Source organism: Eutrema salsugineum, unplaced genomic scaffold (genome assembly GCF_000478725.1).
Source record: "Eutrema salsugineum unplaced genomic scaffold, Eutsalg1_0 scaffold_1, whole genome shotgun sequence".
Classification (NCBI taxonomy): domain Eukaryota; kingdom Viridiplantae; phylum Streptophyta; class Magnoliopsida; order Brassicales; family Brassicaceae; genus Eutrema; species Eutrema salsugineum.
The window spans coordinates 7,810,438-7,825,807 of NW_006256909.1; the positions used below are offsets into that span (position 1 = coordinate 7,810,438).

Consider the following 15,370-nt stretch of genomic DNA (forward strand, 5'->3'; position numbering starts at 1 on the left):
TTCTCTTGCACACAAAGAACCTTCATCCATAGCCGACTCTTACGGCTCCAATAGGGGGTATGAAGGATTGTACCAGGAATCCAGCACACCAACGGAAGAAGAGCCTCCAAGCAACACCCGGCCTTTATCTCCTCCGACCGGAAAAGATTTAAGAACCGCAAAAGGAAAAGAAAACTAACAAACTAACTAAACAAAAACTAAATCCGAATACGATCGGAAATTTTATTATCTGGACAGCGCCGAAAGACTTAAGAAAAGAAAACCAAACATCGAGATCCGAACACAATCAGAGATTACCTACAAGAAAAGATAAGTTGAGAACTTTTCCTCTCTCTGAAAGATCCGAGAGAGAGAAAAGAGAAAAAAGAGAGAAAAGAGAGAAAAGCCCCCCCCCTCTCTCTTATCTCGCATCTTAAAAAGTAAACTGACATTGATGTAAATGCGAAATAATTGTCACAGTCACTAACATAGGCTTTTGATTGATGATATGAGTTATATTATCCTACATTTAGAAGTTTCTTAGCTCACTTACATTGTTTTTTTCGACCATTACCTCACTTACATAACAACATCAAAGTGATGAACAAATATATAACGCAAAATAAAAAGTACGATTGTCTTCATGTATGCTATGAAATATTCAACGTAACATCTGAATGCGAATACACAAGATGCTTTAATTAATTCTAAAATTCGGGATCAAAGTCCGTACAAGAACAAGTATAAATGATCTCGTCCCAAACTATGGAGGTTTTAATAACTAACTTAACCTTCTTTTTCGCTCGGATCCAAGAAACTACGAGTCAATAAATACGAGTCAATAAATACACGACTTCTTACTCGTAGGAAAGTTTATTTATGAAAGGGAAATGTATGTTGGTCAAAGAACAATTTCTATTTATACTTTTTTCTTAAATAAAAATTATATAGTTAATACTTAATAGTAGTTTATGATAGAAAAAATTATAAAGTTAATTAATACTTAATAGTTTATGATACCAAAAAATTAATAATAATAATGATTTATACAGGCCTCAATTGGGCAAGTTTTGGATATATGCTGGGCTTTCTTGACGCCATATATTACGGGAGAAGAGGTAGTTAAGAACCCAAAGAAAACTGAAAACTTAGAAACCATCGAGTATCAAATCAAAATAGTAGGCCTTTTATTCACGTATTGGCATCAAAATGTTCTACATTCAGATGACAAATGTAAGGCTTTAAGTGTTACCAATACAATTATGAATTATTCTCTCTTTTCTTTGATAATGTTTTCTACCGGTTTCAAAGAATTCGAAAACAGCATGAAAAAAATGAAATTGCCTTTTAAAATTGTCATGCTACTTTTTCCAAAAACAAGAAATCGCCATACCATATAATATATTTTGAAAGCCATTTCTCGATATTCTTTTGTTTCAAATTTAATAATTTAACAGGCTTAAAAATAATCAGTTAAAATTTTAATAAAACGGTACATCAATTTTTATTTTACTGAATGCAAGGATAAATAGAACATAAACATTTCAATTAGAATATATATATATATAACACAACAATTAATACCAAGAGAGTAATTAATCGAAAATCATGTTGAACATGCTGTTTTCTGGCTAATTCTGATGGCAGCCGGGCAAATAATTTTGTTGGCGAGAAGTCAATATCATGCACATTATATTTATTAATTATTATCAATGTTTTTTAAAAAACAAGTAAAGTAGTAAACAATAATAAAACAAACAACCAACGTTTGGTGGCTATTAACTATGGTATATACTGTTTTTCTGCTTTCTTTGTTGACGTCGGTATATAAACTATTTACATATACGAACGTTTGGGGAGTACGATTGTGGGGGTCGCTCGACGGCTGCAAATGAGCGTAAGGTTCAAATAGATAGTTGAAATGTCAATTTTTCACATAATCCAAATGTACGTAATTAAGGTTCAGCGCAACAAGTGCCCTTTAGAATATGCTATCTGAATATTAATATCTGTTTTTTAGTCAACCAAGTTACATTTTATGGTATCTCCATTCTCAATGTTTTAGCGTATTGATAACACATATAGTTTCGTTGGAACGGATTATAAAAAAATTGTATATACATGACTTCAAGAATAGAGCGATGAGAATTTATAAATTAAAAAATGCTAGTATTCTCTTCATTCTGTCATAGTATTAGAGCCACGATGATCTGTTTGTTTTATTCTTGGTTTTCAATTATTTTTATATATCAACCAAGTGTTTATCAATCGCTTCTTTCTAAACTTTGGCTTTACTTATTTTTTTCAGCCATCCTAATCTTGTTAAACCATTCTAGCGACGTTTTAGCCACCACCATACATTACACGATTGAGACTTGAATTCCGGCATTTCGCTATGCTACAAAGTGATCCATTCATACAGTATGATTTAACAATTCCATTTGGTAGTTTACCTGCTTGTTTTAAGTTGTTTCCATTATTCCATAGTTTATATTATATATCGATCATAGCTATGAATTTTTAATCTATATGAAATCTGATAGCCATCAACAAAGAAAAATAAAAACTGATAACTTGATTATCTTGTACTATATTTTATATGAATTTGTATTGGGCGACCATTACCTCTTCATCATTGGGTGTCAAATCTTTTACCTTTTCTTCTCTGTGTAAATCCTTAAAAAAAAAAAATGTGTAGTCATTCTTTTGCACGATAGATCCAGAGGATTCTACTCATTTTTCCAATCTTATTTGTATTATTGGTACCACTAACCACGAACGTCGTATTCCGATTTATAGATAATGATAAAAGTAATAATAATAATACTGTATAAGTTAGTATATACCAGATGTTTTAACAAAAACGTGCCAATATTCAAAGTTAGTTAAAACTCTAACTAGACAGACCAAAGTTCCAAACTAAACGTGGAGAACAACAAAACAAAACAAAAGCACAAACAAGAAGAACAAACTACTTCTCGTCTTCACGCGTCTGACACTTATTATTAGTGACCAAATAAACCACATAGCCCTTTATAATTTGATAACTGTTGTCCGTTTGTGGCGACTTTATTATGGATGGACGCGAGTAATTAGTTATCTTCTGATAATTTAAGGTATCGATCGGTATTTGACTTTATTCGAACGAGTAATAATTTCGGGTACATGTAATGTATTCGATTCAGAAGTTTTGCCCACACATATTTCGAGTATCCGCAATAAATAGGTACTTTTTTTAGAAATTTAATTTATTAAGATTACCTTGATATGCAAAATATTGAATTTGTTGAGATTTTCAAGAACTCCTTACCAACTTCAAATGGTGTTTTATCCGACGTGGGAACATGGTGGCTAATATGGTGGCTAATAGAATAGCTACAAAATCCATTTCATTTCTACTTACTGTAACAAGGCTTTTTTTTCTGTAATGCCGGATTGGATTGATCGCGTGTTGAGGCTGAGAAGCCTTATTTGTATGATTGTATCAATTTGGAGTAACGAAACAGATGATATGAATCTAAAAAAAAAAAATAAGACAAATAAAACAATTATAGTAGTTCTATATAAAATCCAAACATCCGCCACCGGAATCCGAAATCGCCTACTAGGGATAAGCATTTAGACCTAGTCGAAGCGGTAAAAAATGATTTATGTGATTGTTATTAAACGTTATCAATTGGAACTGCATGTAAATATAACTTTTACGAATCTTAGTACAAAAAGCAATCAACGCTTAAATGAAAATTATATGTTGAACAACTAGTATTTAATAAAAATAATAAATTTGATATCCAATAATATCAATTTATACACGTTTTAAATTAAAAAAAAAATTGTTAAATAGTTGTCGTTTTTAGTTAGTTAAGTTATACTCCCTCTATTCAGAATTATTTGATGTTTAAGGTTTTTGCACACAGTTTAAAGATTCATTTAATTTTTATTTTTCCTATACTAAAAATATTATTTATAATTCATTTAAATATCATTCAGCCAATAAGAAGACTATCTGCAGAATATAAAAAGTCAAAAACTATAAAAATTCAATAAATTTTGCATTGAAAAGTGGGAATATCAAATAATTCTGAACAAAAAAAACCTTCTAAAACATCAAATAATTCTGAACAGATGGAGTACAAGTTTTCCCTGTGTCATTTTGTTTACATTAATATTACTTCTTTTTGCTCAATCTTTCTTTGATAGATTCTGCAAAGATATTGTTTGGTCTATCTTTTTTTCGTTTATTCTTTGGATCCCACCCCAGAGTATCATATTGTGCTCCCTAAAGTCTCATGGTCCATTTAAAAAAAGAAAAAAAAGAAGTAGACACCTGTTTTCCAGGAAGCACTTAAATAAATAAAGAGAGTAGGTGTCAAATCCCTATATTTATACACACCAAAAGGGGTTTAATTCTCCTATCTTCATTTTGATTATTTCAGAAACCCCCACTGACACACATCTCCACTCCATTTCCTCCTCATTTTTTTTTTGGGTTACATTTCCTCCTCACTCCTTATCTAACCAAAACCTTTATTTTGTTGTAAAAAAACCTAATGGATGTGTCAAATGAGACGACGGAGAGAACCGATCTCCGGCGACCGTTGGTGGAGAGGAAACCTCCGTCGGACGTCGGACTCGAGAGCGTTTTAACGGAGAGTAGTCTTCCGTACCGGAGGCGCGTGTACTTAGGCGCGTGCATAGAAATGAAACTACTTTTCCGGTTAGCACTTCCGGCGATACTTGTCTATTTAGTCAACAGCGGAATGAATATCTCCGCTCGAATCTACGCCGGACATCTCGGCGGTCAAGAACTCGCCGCTGCGTCCATCGGAAACAGCTGCTTCAGTCTCGTCTATGGCCTCATGGTACGTTGACTTTTATGTGTGGAGACGTGGAGACATGTTGATAATATTAATAATAATATAAGGATATTTAGGAGGTAAATGAGTGAAGTATTAAATGTTACCTCGATTACGTGTTAACATTAAATTATGAACATAATAGGTCACAATTTGGTTAAGAATTAGTGAATTACAGCCTGTAGCGATGCTCCTAGATCTTTGTTTTTTATTTTTTCGTCATTCTGTTCAATTTATCCTTTTTAAAATTTTCTCCACTTCCCAACAAATCTAGAAAATACTTTAATTTCTTAAACGAGTATCTGATCGCGCCAAAAAATTACTAATATAATCCATTTATTAGTTTTCTTACCATTTCATGAATTCTGTGCCATTTGGTTAAGGAGTACTGCATGTAACGATGCTTTTCCCCCTATATATATATTTTTAGTTTTCTTCCCATGTACTCCATGCTTTTAAATTTTTCTTCACCTTCTCAACAAATCTAGAAACAATCATTTCTTAAACAAGCATTTGGTCAAAAAAAATTTTAAAAACATAGATTTTTAAAAAGTATATAGATTTGTTGGGAGTATATATTTCAAAAAAAATAGTATATGTTAATATGCATTATTGAAATATTTCTTAGAAAGGAAAAAGTGGTCCAGTATTTTTTTGTGGTCAATGGTTACGTATTACGATGTTGTCATGATGTTAAATATTATTCTTTTGATAAATAATTACCAATATACACACATTTATAGCGAGATATAATAACTATAGTTTTCTTAGGCGTTAATTCTTATTTAGAAAGACTCATGAAAATGAAAGGTATTAGAAGTCATTATTATTACCGATGGTAACAATAAAAAATGATCATTAGAAAATTACAGTAAAAATGAACTTGACATCTTTTCATTTTTAGGGATCGAAACTTCACGTTATGCAGCTATTTCCATTAAAATAATAATCGTTCCAGTCTCACTAAATGATAAACAGATTTGTGTAAAAATAAATTCATATCATGGAGTACGAAAGAGAAATCTTTCTATTTCTATTATAGCATGTTTTTTTTTATAAAAAAAACATTTTAAGTAGCATCGGAAATTTGGAATAGAAGTCAAACATTTATGATCCTCTTTATATTTTAGTGTATTAATGAGCTTTATTTATTTGCTCGTGAGCTGAACCCCTTTTCCTTAATTTTATTGATAGCCGTGAATTAATACTATATACTGTAAAGAATTGTAATAAATGATTGATTTGGACTTCAGAAAAACACAAAATTGTGATACATAAGAATTATATGTCTCTTTCTTTTTTTAAGTCAGAACTTTATATATCTTTAAAATGTTTTTACCTTTTTCACTTCTTTTAAAATGGTTATACAGTTAGGTATGGGAAGTGCAGTGGAGACTTTATGTGGACAAGCATATGGAGCCCACCGCTATGATATGCTCGGGATCTATCTCCAAAGAGCAACAATTGTCCTCGCTCTTGTTGGTTTGCCCATGACTTTACTATACACCTTTTCGTACCCGATTCTACTCTTATTAAACGAGCCCAAAACGGTATCGTACATGGCATCTTATTACATCGCCGGACACATCCCTCAAATCTTCGCTTACGCCGTCAACTTCACGGCCCAAAAATTTCTCCAGGCCCAAAGCGTGGTGATCCCTAGCGCGTACATCTCAGGCGCCGCCTTGCTCGTCCAGATCTCGCTGACGTGGATCACTGTTTACGTAATGGACATGGGTCTTATGGGCATAGCTTATGTTCTTACTATCTCTTGGTGGATCATAGTTGCGGCCCAGACTTTGTATATTACAACTAGTCAAAGGTTCAGACACACGTGGACTGGTCTTAGCTGGAGATCGTTCCAAGGTCTTTGGAGCTTCTTTAAACTCTCTGCTGGTTCCGCTGTTATGATTTGTCTGGAAATGTGGTATTCGCAGATTCTTGTTCTTCTTGCCGGTTTGCTTAAAGATCCTTCTCTTTCTCTAGATTCTCTCTCCATCTGGTTAGTTCATTATTTCATAATTTTCATTACTATCTCGATTTTTTTCACTTTTTTTTTCAATGTTTGGATCGTTTTTGGTTCCAATTCTCTTTAACATTTTTTTTTTTTTGCAGTATGTCAATTTCAGCATTATCCTTCATGGTCTCCGTAGGCTTCAATGCGGCTGCAAGGTTAGTATTTATGTTTTTATAAATCATTTCGAATCATTAGCAAACATTGCTAATCATAAATTGAAAAACCTATTATAGTGTACGGACAAGTAACGAGCTCGGAGCAGGAAATCCGAAGTCGGCGTTGTTCTCTACATGGACGGCGACTTTTGTTTCCTTCATGATCTCCGTCGCGGAGGCCATCGCCGTGATGGCGGCACGTGATTACGTCAGCTACATTTTCACGTCGGATGCTGACGTGGCCAAGGCCGTCTCTGACCTATGTCCTTTTCTTGCCGTCACAATCATTCTCAACGGAATTCAACCCGTTTTGTCCGGTATGTACGTTTTTTTGTGTGGTTAAACATTGTCCGGTATAGATGTGCAGTTGATTTTTAGTTAAAACCCGAGACAACCAGTGTAATTAACCGAACCGGGCTAAATTAATTTTGGTTTGGTATTGGTTTGCAGGAGTGGCAGTGGGATGTGGATGGCAAACGTTCGTGGCATATGTGAACGTTGGTTGTTACTATATTGTTGGTATTCCTGTTGGTTGTATCCTCGGCTTCACTTTCAATTTTCAAGCCAAGGTTCGTTTAATTAAAATATACTTTCTGTAAAAATATATTATATATATCATAAAGTTAAATTTATTCGAATTTGGTAATAGGGAATATGGACCGGGATGATTGGTGGTACCCTCATGCAAACCCTCATCTTACTTTATGTCACGTATCAAACAGATTGGGATAAAGAGGTGAGTGTTACATGACATTAAGTCACATCATATACTGATTTCATATTTTATAATTTGATTTGGGAGTGTCAAAATTATTAAGATAATAATTTTACAATGGTTAAGGTGGAAAAAGCGAGGAAGCGATTGGATATGTGGGACGATAAGAAGGAGTCTCTTCAAAGTTAAACAAGTAATGTATAATCAAAAAGAGTAATTTGTGTTTTGAAGTAGCTACCATTAAATTTGATAATATAATATAGCTAGTCTAGTACTAATATACTAGTATTACAAAATGCAGATTTAACAAGTGTGGAGGTGTGGAAAACAAAGAAAATAAGAAAATAACAAGTGTGGTCTATAGAGGTGGTTTTGAAACGAAGATCCTTCTTTTTGAATTTTTTATAGCTATAATATAGAACTAAACCATTCACCAGATTTCTCATTTTTAATATTTTTTTCGTTAAATCTAATGGATGGCTTAATTTCTTGAAATTAGTTTCAAATTGATCTATTATTACTTTTGGAGATAATATTTAATTATTTATTCTGGAATGTTGATGTAATACTAGGGTGATCCACACGGACGTCCACACGTAGTAAAGTAATTTGAATTTCAATACATTTTAATGAAGTTTCTTTTTTCTTAAAAGCTAGGATTAGCTTTCGTTTGGTTTTATGTAATTCCGATTGGGTTCACCAAATTTGGTTCGGTTAGGTTATAATTTGATTTTTAAAATATTTTATATGATGTTGTATTGGGCAACCATTCTTTGTCATCCGGTTGAGCAAGCTACCAGCAATAAAATTAGCATGGATAAAGGCCGAAGTCCTAAATTTGAAAGATCAACAAAATTTAGCAATAATCATAAAATACTATATGAAGGATCCAACAAGAAACAATCTAAATCATCATCATCTAACCATCAAATCATTATAATTTAATTCAACCTATTATCAAACGAATGATTAATCACACTAGTCATGATACAAGAGAGAACAAAAATTAAGCAGAAACATAATTAAGAAAAACAAAGAAGAGTTAAGCGAAAAAGATAGGAGAAGACAAATATTTCACGAATTGAGAATCTTATCCAAAATGTAAAGAAAACTGTTTTGGATTGAAAAACCAACTCAAAGAAGGAACAAATCCCTATTATAAAACTGTCAACAATCGATTATATTTTTTCTGAACCTTCAGCCTGGATATTTTTTTATATGAGTATTGTTCAGTACTATATCATTTTCGTATATATTTTTTTTTTCCCAAACACCTACTCAAATACTATATTTGTCTCAAAACATAGATCGTTTTAGATCAAAAAATTGATTTCCGTATCGTTGTTTTTCTGTAGTTAATTAATATCAAAGATTCAAAGTTAACATCTTTTACGCGGCAGATATCTCTTCCTTTTATTGCTTTAATTTTTCATATTTAGTACTAGTTAATACTATAAAAGAATTTCAACATGTTTTTGTTTGAACAACTACCAATATTTTATTACATAGTCCCTTGGAAGTTGGAACCCACCCGGCATATTGATATTGATCGCTCCCTTCACTGTTGCTCTCTAAAGACTTCATTACTTATTTTTATACACACAAATAGTTTTGTTTTTCTTATCTTCATTTTTGATTATTTTTAAACCCCACAGATCCTCACGTCTCTGACCAGTTCCCTCCTCATTCTTATATAAAGAACCCTTCTCTCCTAAAACTTGTTATAAACCAAGACGTTGAAAAGTAAACTATATTACCAATGGGCATATCAGATGAGAGAACCGATCTTCAGCGACCATTGATAGATCCAACGGACTCGGAGCGAAAACCTCTTAAGGACGTCGGACTCGAGAGCGTGTTAACGGAGAGTAGCCTCTCGTATCGGTGGCGCGTGTACTTAGGCGCGTGCATAGAGATGAAACTACTTTTTCGGTTGGCACTTCCGGCGATACTTGTGTATTTAGTCAACAGCGGAATGAGTATCTCCGCTCGGATATTCGCCGGACGTATCGGCGGTATGGAACTCGCCGCCGCATCCCTCGGAAACAGCTGTTTCTTTCTCGTCTATGGTCTTATGGTACGTTTCTTTTACGTTACATATAAAATTAATAATTTTTATTTATGTCTTTTTTCTGCATTTGATATTTAATGTTTTAAGTATTTAAGGTCAATGGCTACCACGACGATTAGTTGAAGAAGTTTTCTTTCTATAAAAAAATGGTCCTCGTTCAGCACGCTAATATTAATATTAGCCTTAAATCTGACTATAATTGTTGATCTTTTCAGATCTCTTCGAGTGCCAACCAAATCTAGAAATAATTGATAGAAAATGCACATCTTTTTTTTGTTAAAAATAAAATGCTCATCTTATTATCTTAAGCGAGAAAGAGTTTATACATATTAATCAGCGCAATATTACCTAAGTTTTACTATATTACTCGACAAAAAGGCTCTGTAACTACTCAATGTTCTAAACTTAGGAATCGAAACTTATGTTATGCAGCTACTTTCATAAACATACAATTCCCGAAATTGTTACCCTTAAATATACTAACTTCGACTTTGCAATTTTTTTTTTTGCCAGAGTCTAACGATTACCCCTAATTTTGAAATACCAATATATCCTTATCAGAATTTATTTTGTACAAAATGATCGCCGTGTAGAAGTTTCTTACGAGCAAACTTTCAACGGGAATATTATAGTAAGAAAAACAGATATATGTATATAGTTAAATAATCAAGCATTAATTTTGGGCTTTTTTTTTACGTTTTTTGTTTACAGTTGGGTATGGGAAGTGCAGTAGAGACACTTTGTGGACAAGCTTATGGGGCACAACGGTACGATTTACTTGGGATCTATCTCCAAAGAGCAACAATTGTCCTCGCTCTTGTTGGTTTGCCCATGACACTACTATACACTTTCTCGTACCCGATTCTACTCATGTTAGGTGAGCCCAAAACGGTGTCGTACATGGGTTCTATGTACATCGCCGGACTTATCCCTCAGATATTCGCTTACGCCGTAAACTTCACTGCCCAAAAGTTCCTCCAGGCCCAAAGCGTGGTGATCCCTAGCGCGTACATCTCAGGCGCCGCTCTTCTCCTCCAGATATTGCTTACGTGGATCACCGTTTACGTAATGGGCATGGGCCTTATGGGAATAGCTTGTGTTCTTACAATCTCTTGGTGGGTTATGGTTGTGGCACAGACTTTGTATATTACAACTAGTCGAAGGTTTAGACACACGTGGACTGGTCTTAGCTCGAAATCGTTTCAAGGTCTTTGGAGTTTCTTTAAACTCTCTGCTGGCTCAGCTGTTATGATCTGTCTGGAAATGTGGTATTCACAGATTCTGGTTCTTCTCGCTGGTTTGCTTAAAGATCCTGCTCTCTCTCTAGATTCTCTCTCCATCTGGTAAGTCCATTATTTCATTAATTGATATCTTGATTTGTCAAAAAATGTTTTTTTTTAATGTTGGGTCTATTTTTGGTTGAAGACTTGTCATATTTGTTGGATACATTTATGACCTATCTATCCTATAAATAATAAATATTGAGAAAGACACGTGAATCATGCGTTATTGTGTACCAAACAAATCCAAAGTACCAAATATATGACTTTTATAACCTGTAATGCAAGTGATCGATAGAGTAAGAGCTCTCCTTTTCTTGGAAAATTCAAAGAAATAATAGTCTTCCTTTTCTTCGTCACTTTTTTTTTCTCTCCCTCCCAGATGCCGTAAATTTGTTTTTATTTATTTATTCTTTGTTATAGAGCTGAAAATACTAAAATATAAGTATAGTCTAACTAAAGTAGTGTAATGGAATAAATCAATAAATCAAAAAAATGTTGCTGAAATATATATATATATATATCTTTTATTACATCTAATACATTTTCTCATGCCGTAAAAAAAAATCTAAAATTTTTTCTCTCTTTTTTGCAGTATGTCAGTTTCAGCATTATCCTTCATGGTCTCCGTCGGCTTCAATGCGGCTGCAAGGTTAGTATATGTTTCTTCCTTAATATCAAATCATTAGCCATGCAATATTGTTGAAAATTAAATCATACTTGGAAAAAATAATAATATGACAGTGTAAGGACAAGTAATGAGCTCGGAGCAGGAAATCCGAAATCGGCGTTATTCTCTACATGGACAGCGACTTTTGTTTCCTTCGTGATATCCCTCGCGGAGGCTCTCGCCCTGATGATGTCGCGTGATTACGTCAGCTATATTTTCACGTCGGATGCTGACGTGGCTAAAGCCGTCTCTGAGCTATGTCCTTTTCTCGCCGTCACCATAATTCTCAACGGGATCCAACCCGTCTTGTCCGGTATGGGAGCATTAATCAACATTTCGTTAAACATTAAAACCGGGTTAATTACCTTAACCGAGCGGGCCAAAATAAGTATCCGTTTGGTATTTGGTTTGCAGGAGTGGCAGTGGGATGTGGATGGCAAACATTTGTGGCATATGTGAATGTTGGTTGTTACTATATTGTTGGTATTCCCGTTGGTTGTATCCTTGGTTTCACTTTCGATTTTCAAGCCAAGGTTCGTAATTATATATTTTTGTATATTTTCTGTATAATCTATGCTTTTTCATCTATGTATAGTGAAGTTAATTTTATGTGAATGTTGGTGATAGGGAATATGGACCGGGATGATTGGAGGTACCCTCATGCAAACCCTCATCTTACTTTACGTCACCTATCGAACAGATTGGGATAAAGAGGTAAGTGTTACGTAACACAATATTGTCCTAGAATTTACTTTATAAGCTCAATTTGATTTTAAGGTTGTGTACATGTTTTTAATTAATGAAGATTTTTGTTATTATACAATGATTTAGGTGGAAAAAGCGAGAACTCGATTGGATATGTGGGATGAGAAGAAGGAGTCTCTCCAAAATTAGTAATGGATCTAATGAAATTAATTATATATGTTTTTTTTATAAATAGCTACCAATTAAGTTTAATAATATATTAATTAATAATAACATAATAAAAACTGCAGATTGTATAACAAGTGTGGAAGAGTGAAATACCAAGAAAAAAAAGAAAAAAAGTGTGGTCTGTGGAGGTGGTTCTGAAGATCCTTTTTCTGAAGCTTTTTGTAGGTATAGACTTATAATATAATTAGAACACAATTGTTCACTATTTTTATTTTCTTCGGAATGGTATTGTTAGCTAATCTGATGGATTGGTTTCTTAAATGCACTGAAAGTTGTTTTTTAAACTAGATATATTGACTATTGCTACTTGAAGACCGATATTAATTATCCAGGAATTTAGATGTAAATATTAAGAGTAATGCACACGTACGGAGTTTAGTTAAGCTCATAACTCATAAGTGTCAAAACTAGAGACATAGGATGTAAAGAACAGTCGAACAGACGAGACCATCATATCGCCAATCAAAGCCAAGCTACTCATGTTTGGAATTAGGACGACTCAATTACGAATTCACATAATCAATCGGGAAACAAAAGACCATAAGAGACTAAATTTACTGGCCTGGTAGAACACGATATAAAATACCTAGACTGAAAGAAACCACTGACTGCACTGGCAACAACTACGATCAGCTGAATCGATTATCATTGACTACTCAACGATCCACAATAGAAGAATCTCAAGATATCGAGATTCAAACACAGCAATGGCATCTCGGCTTCTACAACGCTGGTTGTCTACCTCCTCGACACCATCTACTTCCTCCGTCCGACATGTAAGTAACATCTCCACATGGGCTTAAATATCTGTACCGGGTTTAGACCTGACAAACTCTGCATGGGCGATGCTGTAACTGTGTAACATTTTTTTATAAAAAAAAAAGTAGGATTACTTTTAGCTTGGTTTCAATTTAGATTCGATTCTCAATTAGGAAATTGCGATAATAAAATCGATACTATAATGATTTTCATATCTTTACTAATCATTTAAAAAAAATAACTATGATGTCATTTTTACGGATGTCTCTTCCGCTTTGTATCATCAATTTAGCAATGTGTCAGTTGAGTTAGTGGATCCGACGAGCTCAAAACAAATATATTTTTACAAATTAAAAGCCTTAAAAACGTGCTAAAGTAGTTTGCGTAGATTGTCGGATGATATTTTATATTCGTATATGATGAATTTGCACATGTTCATTTGCATATTTTTTTAATAGGTTGCTGCGCCTAATGATACTCTCGATAGATTAGTTACTTTCTAAATTGTTACTAAAAAAACAAATATTGTCGGATGTTAAAATATATAAAATTAATTACTTTCTAAATTACATAAAATTAATTTTATATATTTACTTTCTAAATTAAATTCTAGTCACTAAAAAAAATTTAGATTGTCGGATGATATTTTATCTATTCTATTAAAACAAAAACATTTTTAATGTTTGTATCCAACCACTTCTAAAATGTTTTTAAAAAACAATTATTTAAAAATTATTTTAAGATTATCTTATTTTGTTGCGATATTATTTTAAAATATATATTTTTTATATATAAAAATAATTCCGAAAATTAGATATCAATTTAGATAATTAAAGATTTCTTTAATATATGTTATATTTAATTTAAAAATTAAAATATTTTAAAATGCAATTTATTTAAATCTGAGAAGTTAAATATTAAGTTAAATTACTTTAGACTTCTTTAAATATAATTTAAATTTAAATTAACATTTGACATTTAAATAATATTAATAACACATGTGATTATATTGTAATTTTTTAATCATAATCAATCAGTCAAAAAATTTAAATATTGAAAATTGATAAATATTTATAATATATGGTAATTTGATGGGACATGCTAAATTTTTTTTATAATTGTGGTCATATGTGGGTTAACTTACTAAAACATACAATATATTAAACTAAAAATTATTTTAAAATTAGTATTTTTTATTATATAATATTATAAATGGAAATGTTAGAATTATGTTTTTATACCCAGTCCCAATTATGTTTTTATAACCAAACCTTTTTGGATTAATAGAATGAATGAATTAGAATTATGTTTTTTTAATAATTGTATTTTTTATTAATATAATAAACAGATTAGAATTTATGATCGTGGTTATAATAATACAAAAAAAAAATTTAAATACAAATTATATGTAAATAAAAAACAGAAATTACATTACAAAATTTGATAAAATTCTCGTGCAGATGCACAGAGTAAAATCTAGTTGTATATGAATTTGCACATGTTCAAAAGATCATTATTTATGTGACCGTATTCTATATCTTTTTATAACTAAATAATATAAATTAAAGAAATTAAAGATATGATGTTAAATTTTGTTTTTTTAGTGACTAGAGTTGATTGCCTTAGTGGTAAATCCTCAAAAAGCCATCACCAGCTGGTCAATAACCATTAAACTAAGATTTTTTTTTTTGGTTTTAACCATTAAACTAAAATGACAAATCTATAAGTATTTTTTTCTATTGTCGTATATTTTATTATTAAGTATACAAATATAGATATAGAAATCGGCTGTCGGTTGCTTTTGTTTCTGTGAACTAGTTTTCTAACGGTTTGGACAAATTCAACACGTTCGGTTGGTTCTGAGTCTCTGACCGATTGAATTTTTAGAACACTGGTATGGTTATACATATTTTTTACGCAATTAGTTTATATTAA

General features: G+C 32.3%; 2 protein-coding genes across 2 annotated transcripts; both read left to right on the plus strand.

Moving 5' to 3' along the window:
- Positions 1-4,325: 4,325 nt before the first annotated feature.
- LOC18028637 (protein DETOXIFICATION 39) lies at positions 4,326-8,104 on the plus strand. Its single transcript, XM_006413651.2, has 8 exons — positions 4,326-4,841; positions 6,206-6,837; positions 6,951-7,007; positions 7,086-7,324; positions 7,458-7,576; positions 7,657-7,743; positions 7,849-7,915; positions 8,024-8,104. The coding sequence occupies exons 1-7, from the start codon at positions 4,530-4,532 to the stop codon at positions 7,909-7,911; spliced, it is 1,509 nt and encodes a 502-aa protein (XP_006413714.1). The 5' UTR covers positions 4,326-4,529; the 3' UTR covers positions 7,912-7,915; positions 8,024-8,104.
- A 1,268-nt stretch (positions 8,105-9,372) lies between these two features.
- On the plus strand, positions 9,373-12,978 carry LOC18028638 (protein DETOXIFICATION 39). Its single transcript, XM_006413652.2, has 8 exons — positions 9,373-9,799; positions 10,505-11,136; positions 11,669-11,725; positions 11,818-12,056; positions 12,158-12,276; positions 12,371-12,457; positions 12,575-12,636; positions 12,739-12,978. Coding segments are annotated over exons 1-8 (1,515 nt in total). The 5' UTR covers positions 9,373-9,481; the 3' UTR covers positions 12,740-12,978.
- The last annotated feature ends 2,392 nt before the right edge of the window (positions 12,979-15,370 follow it).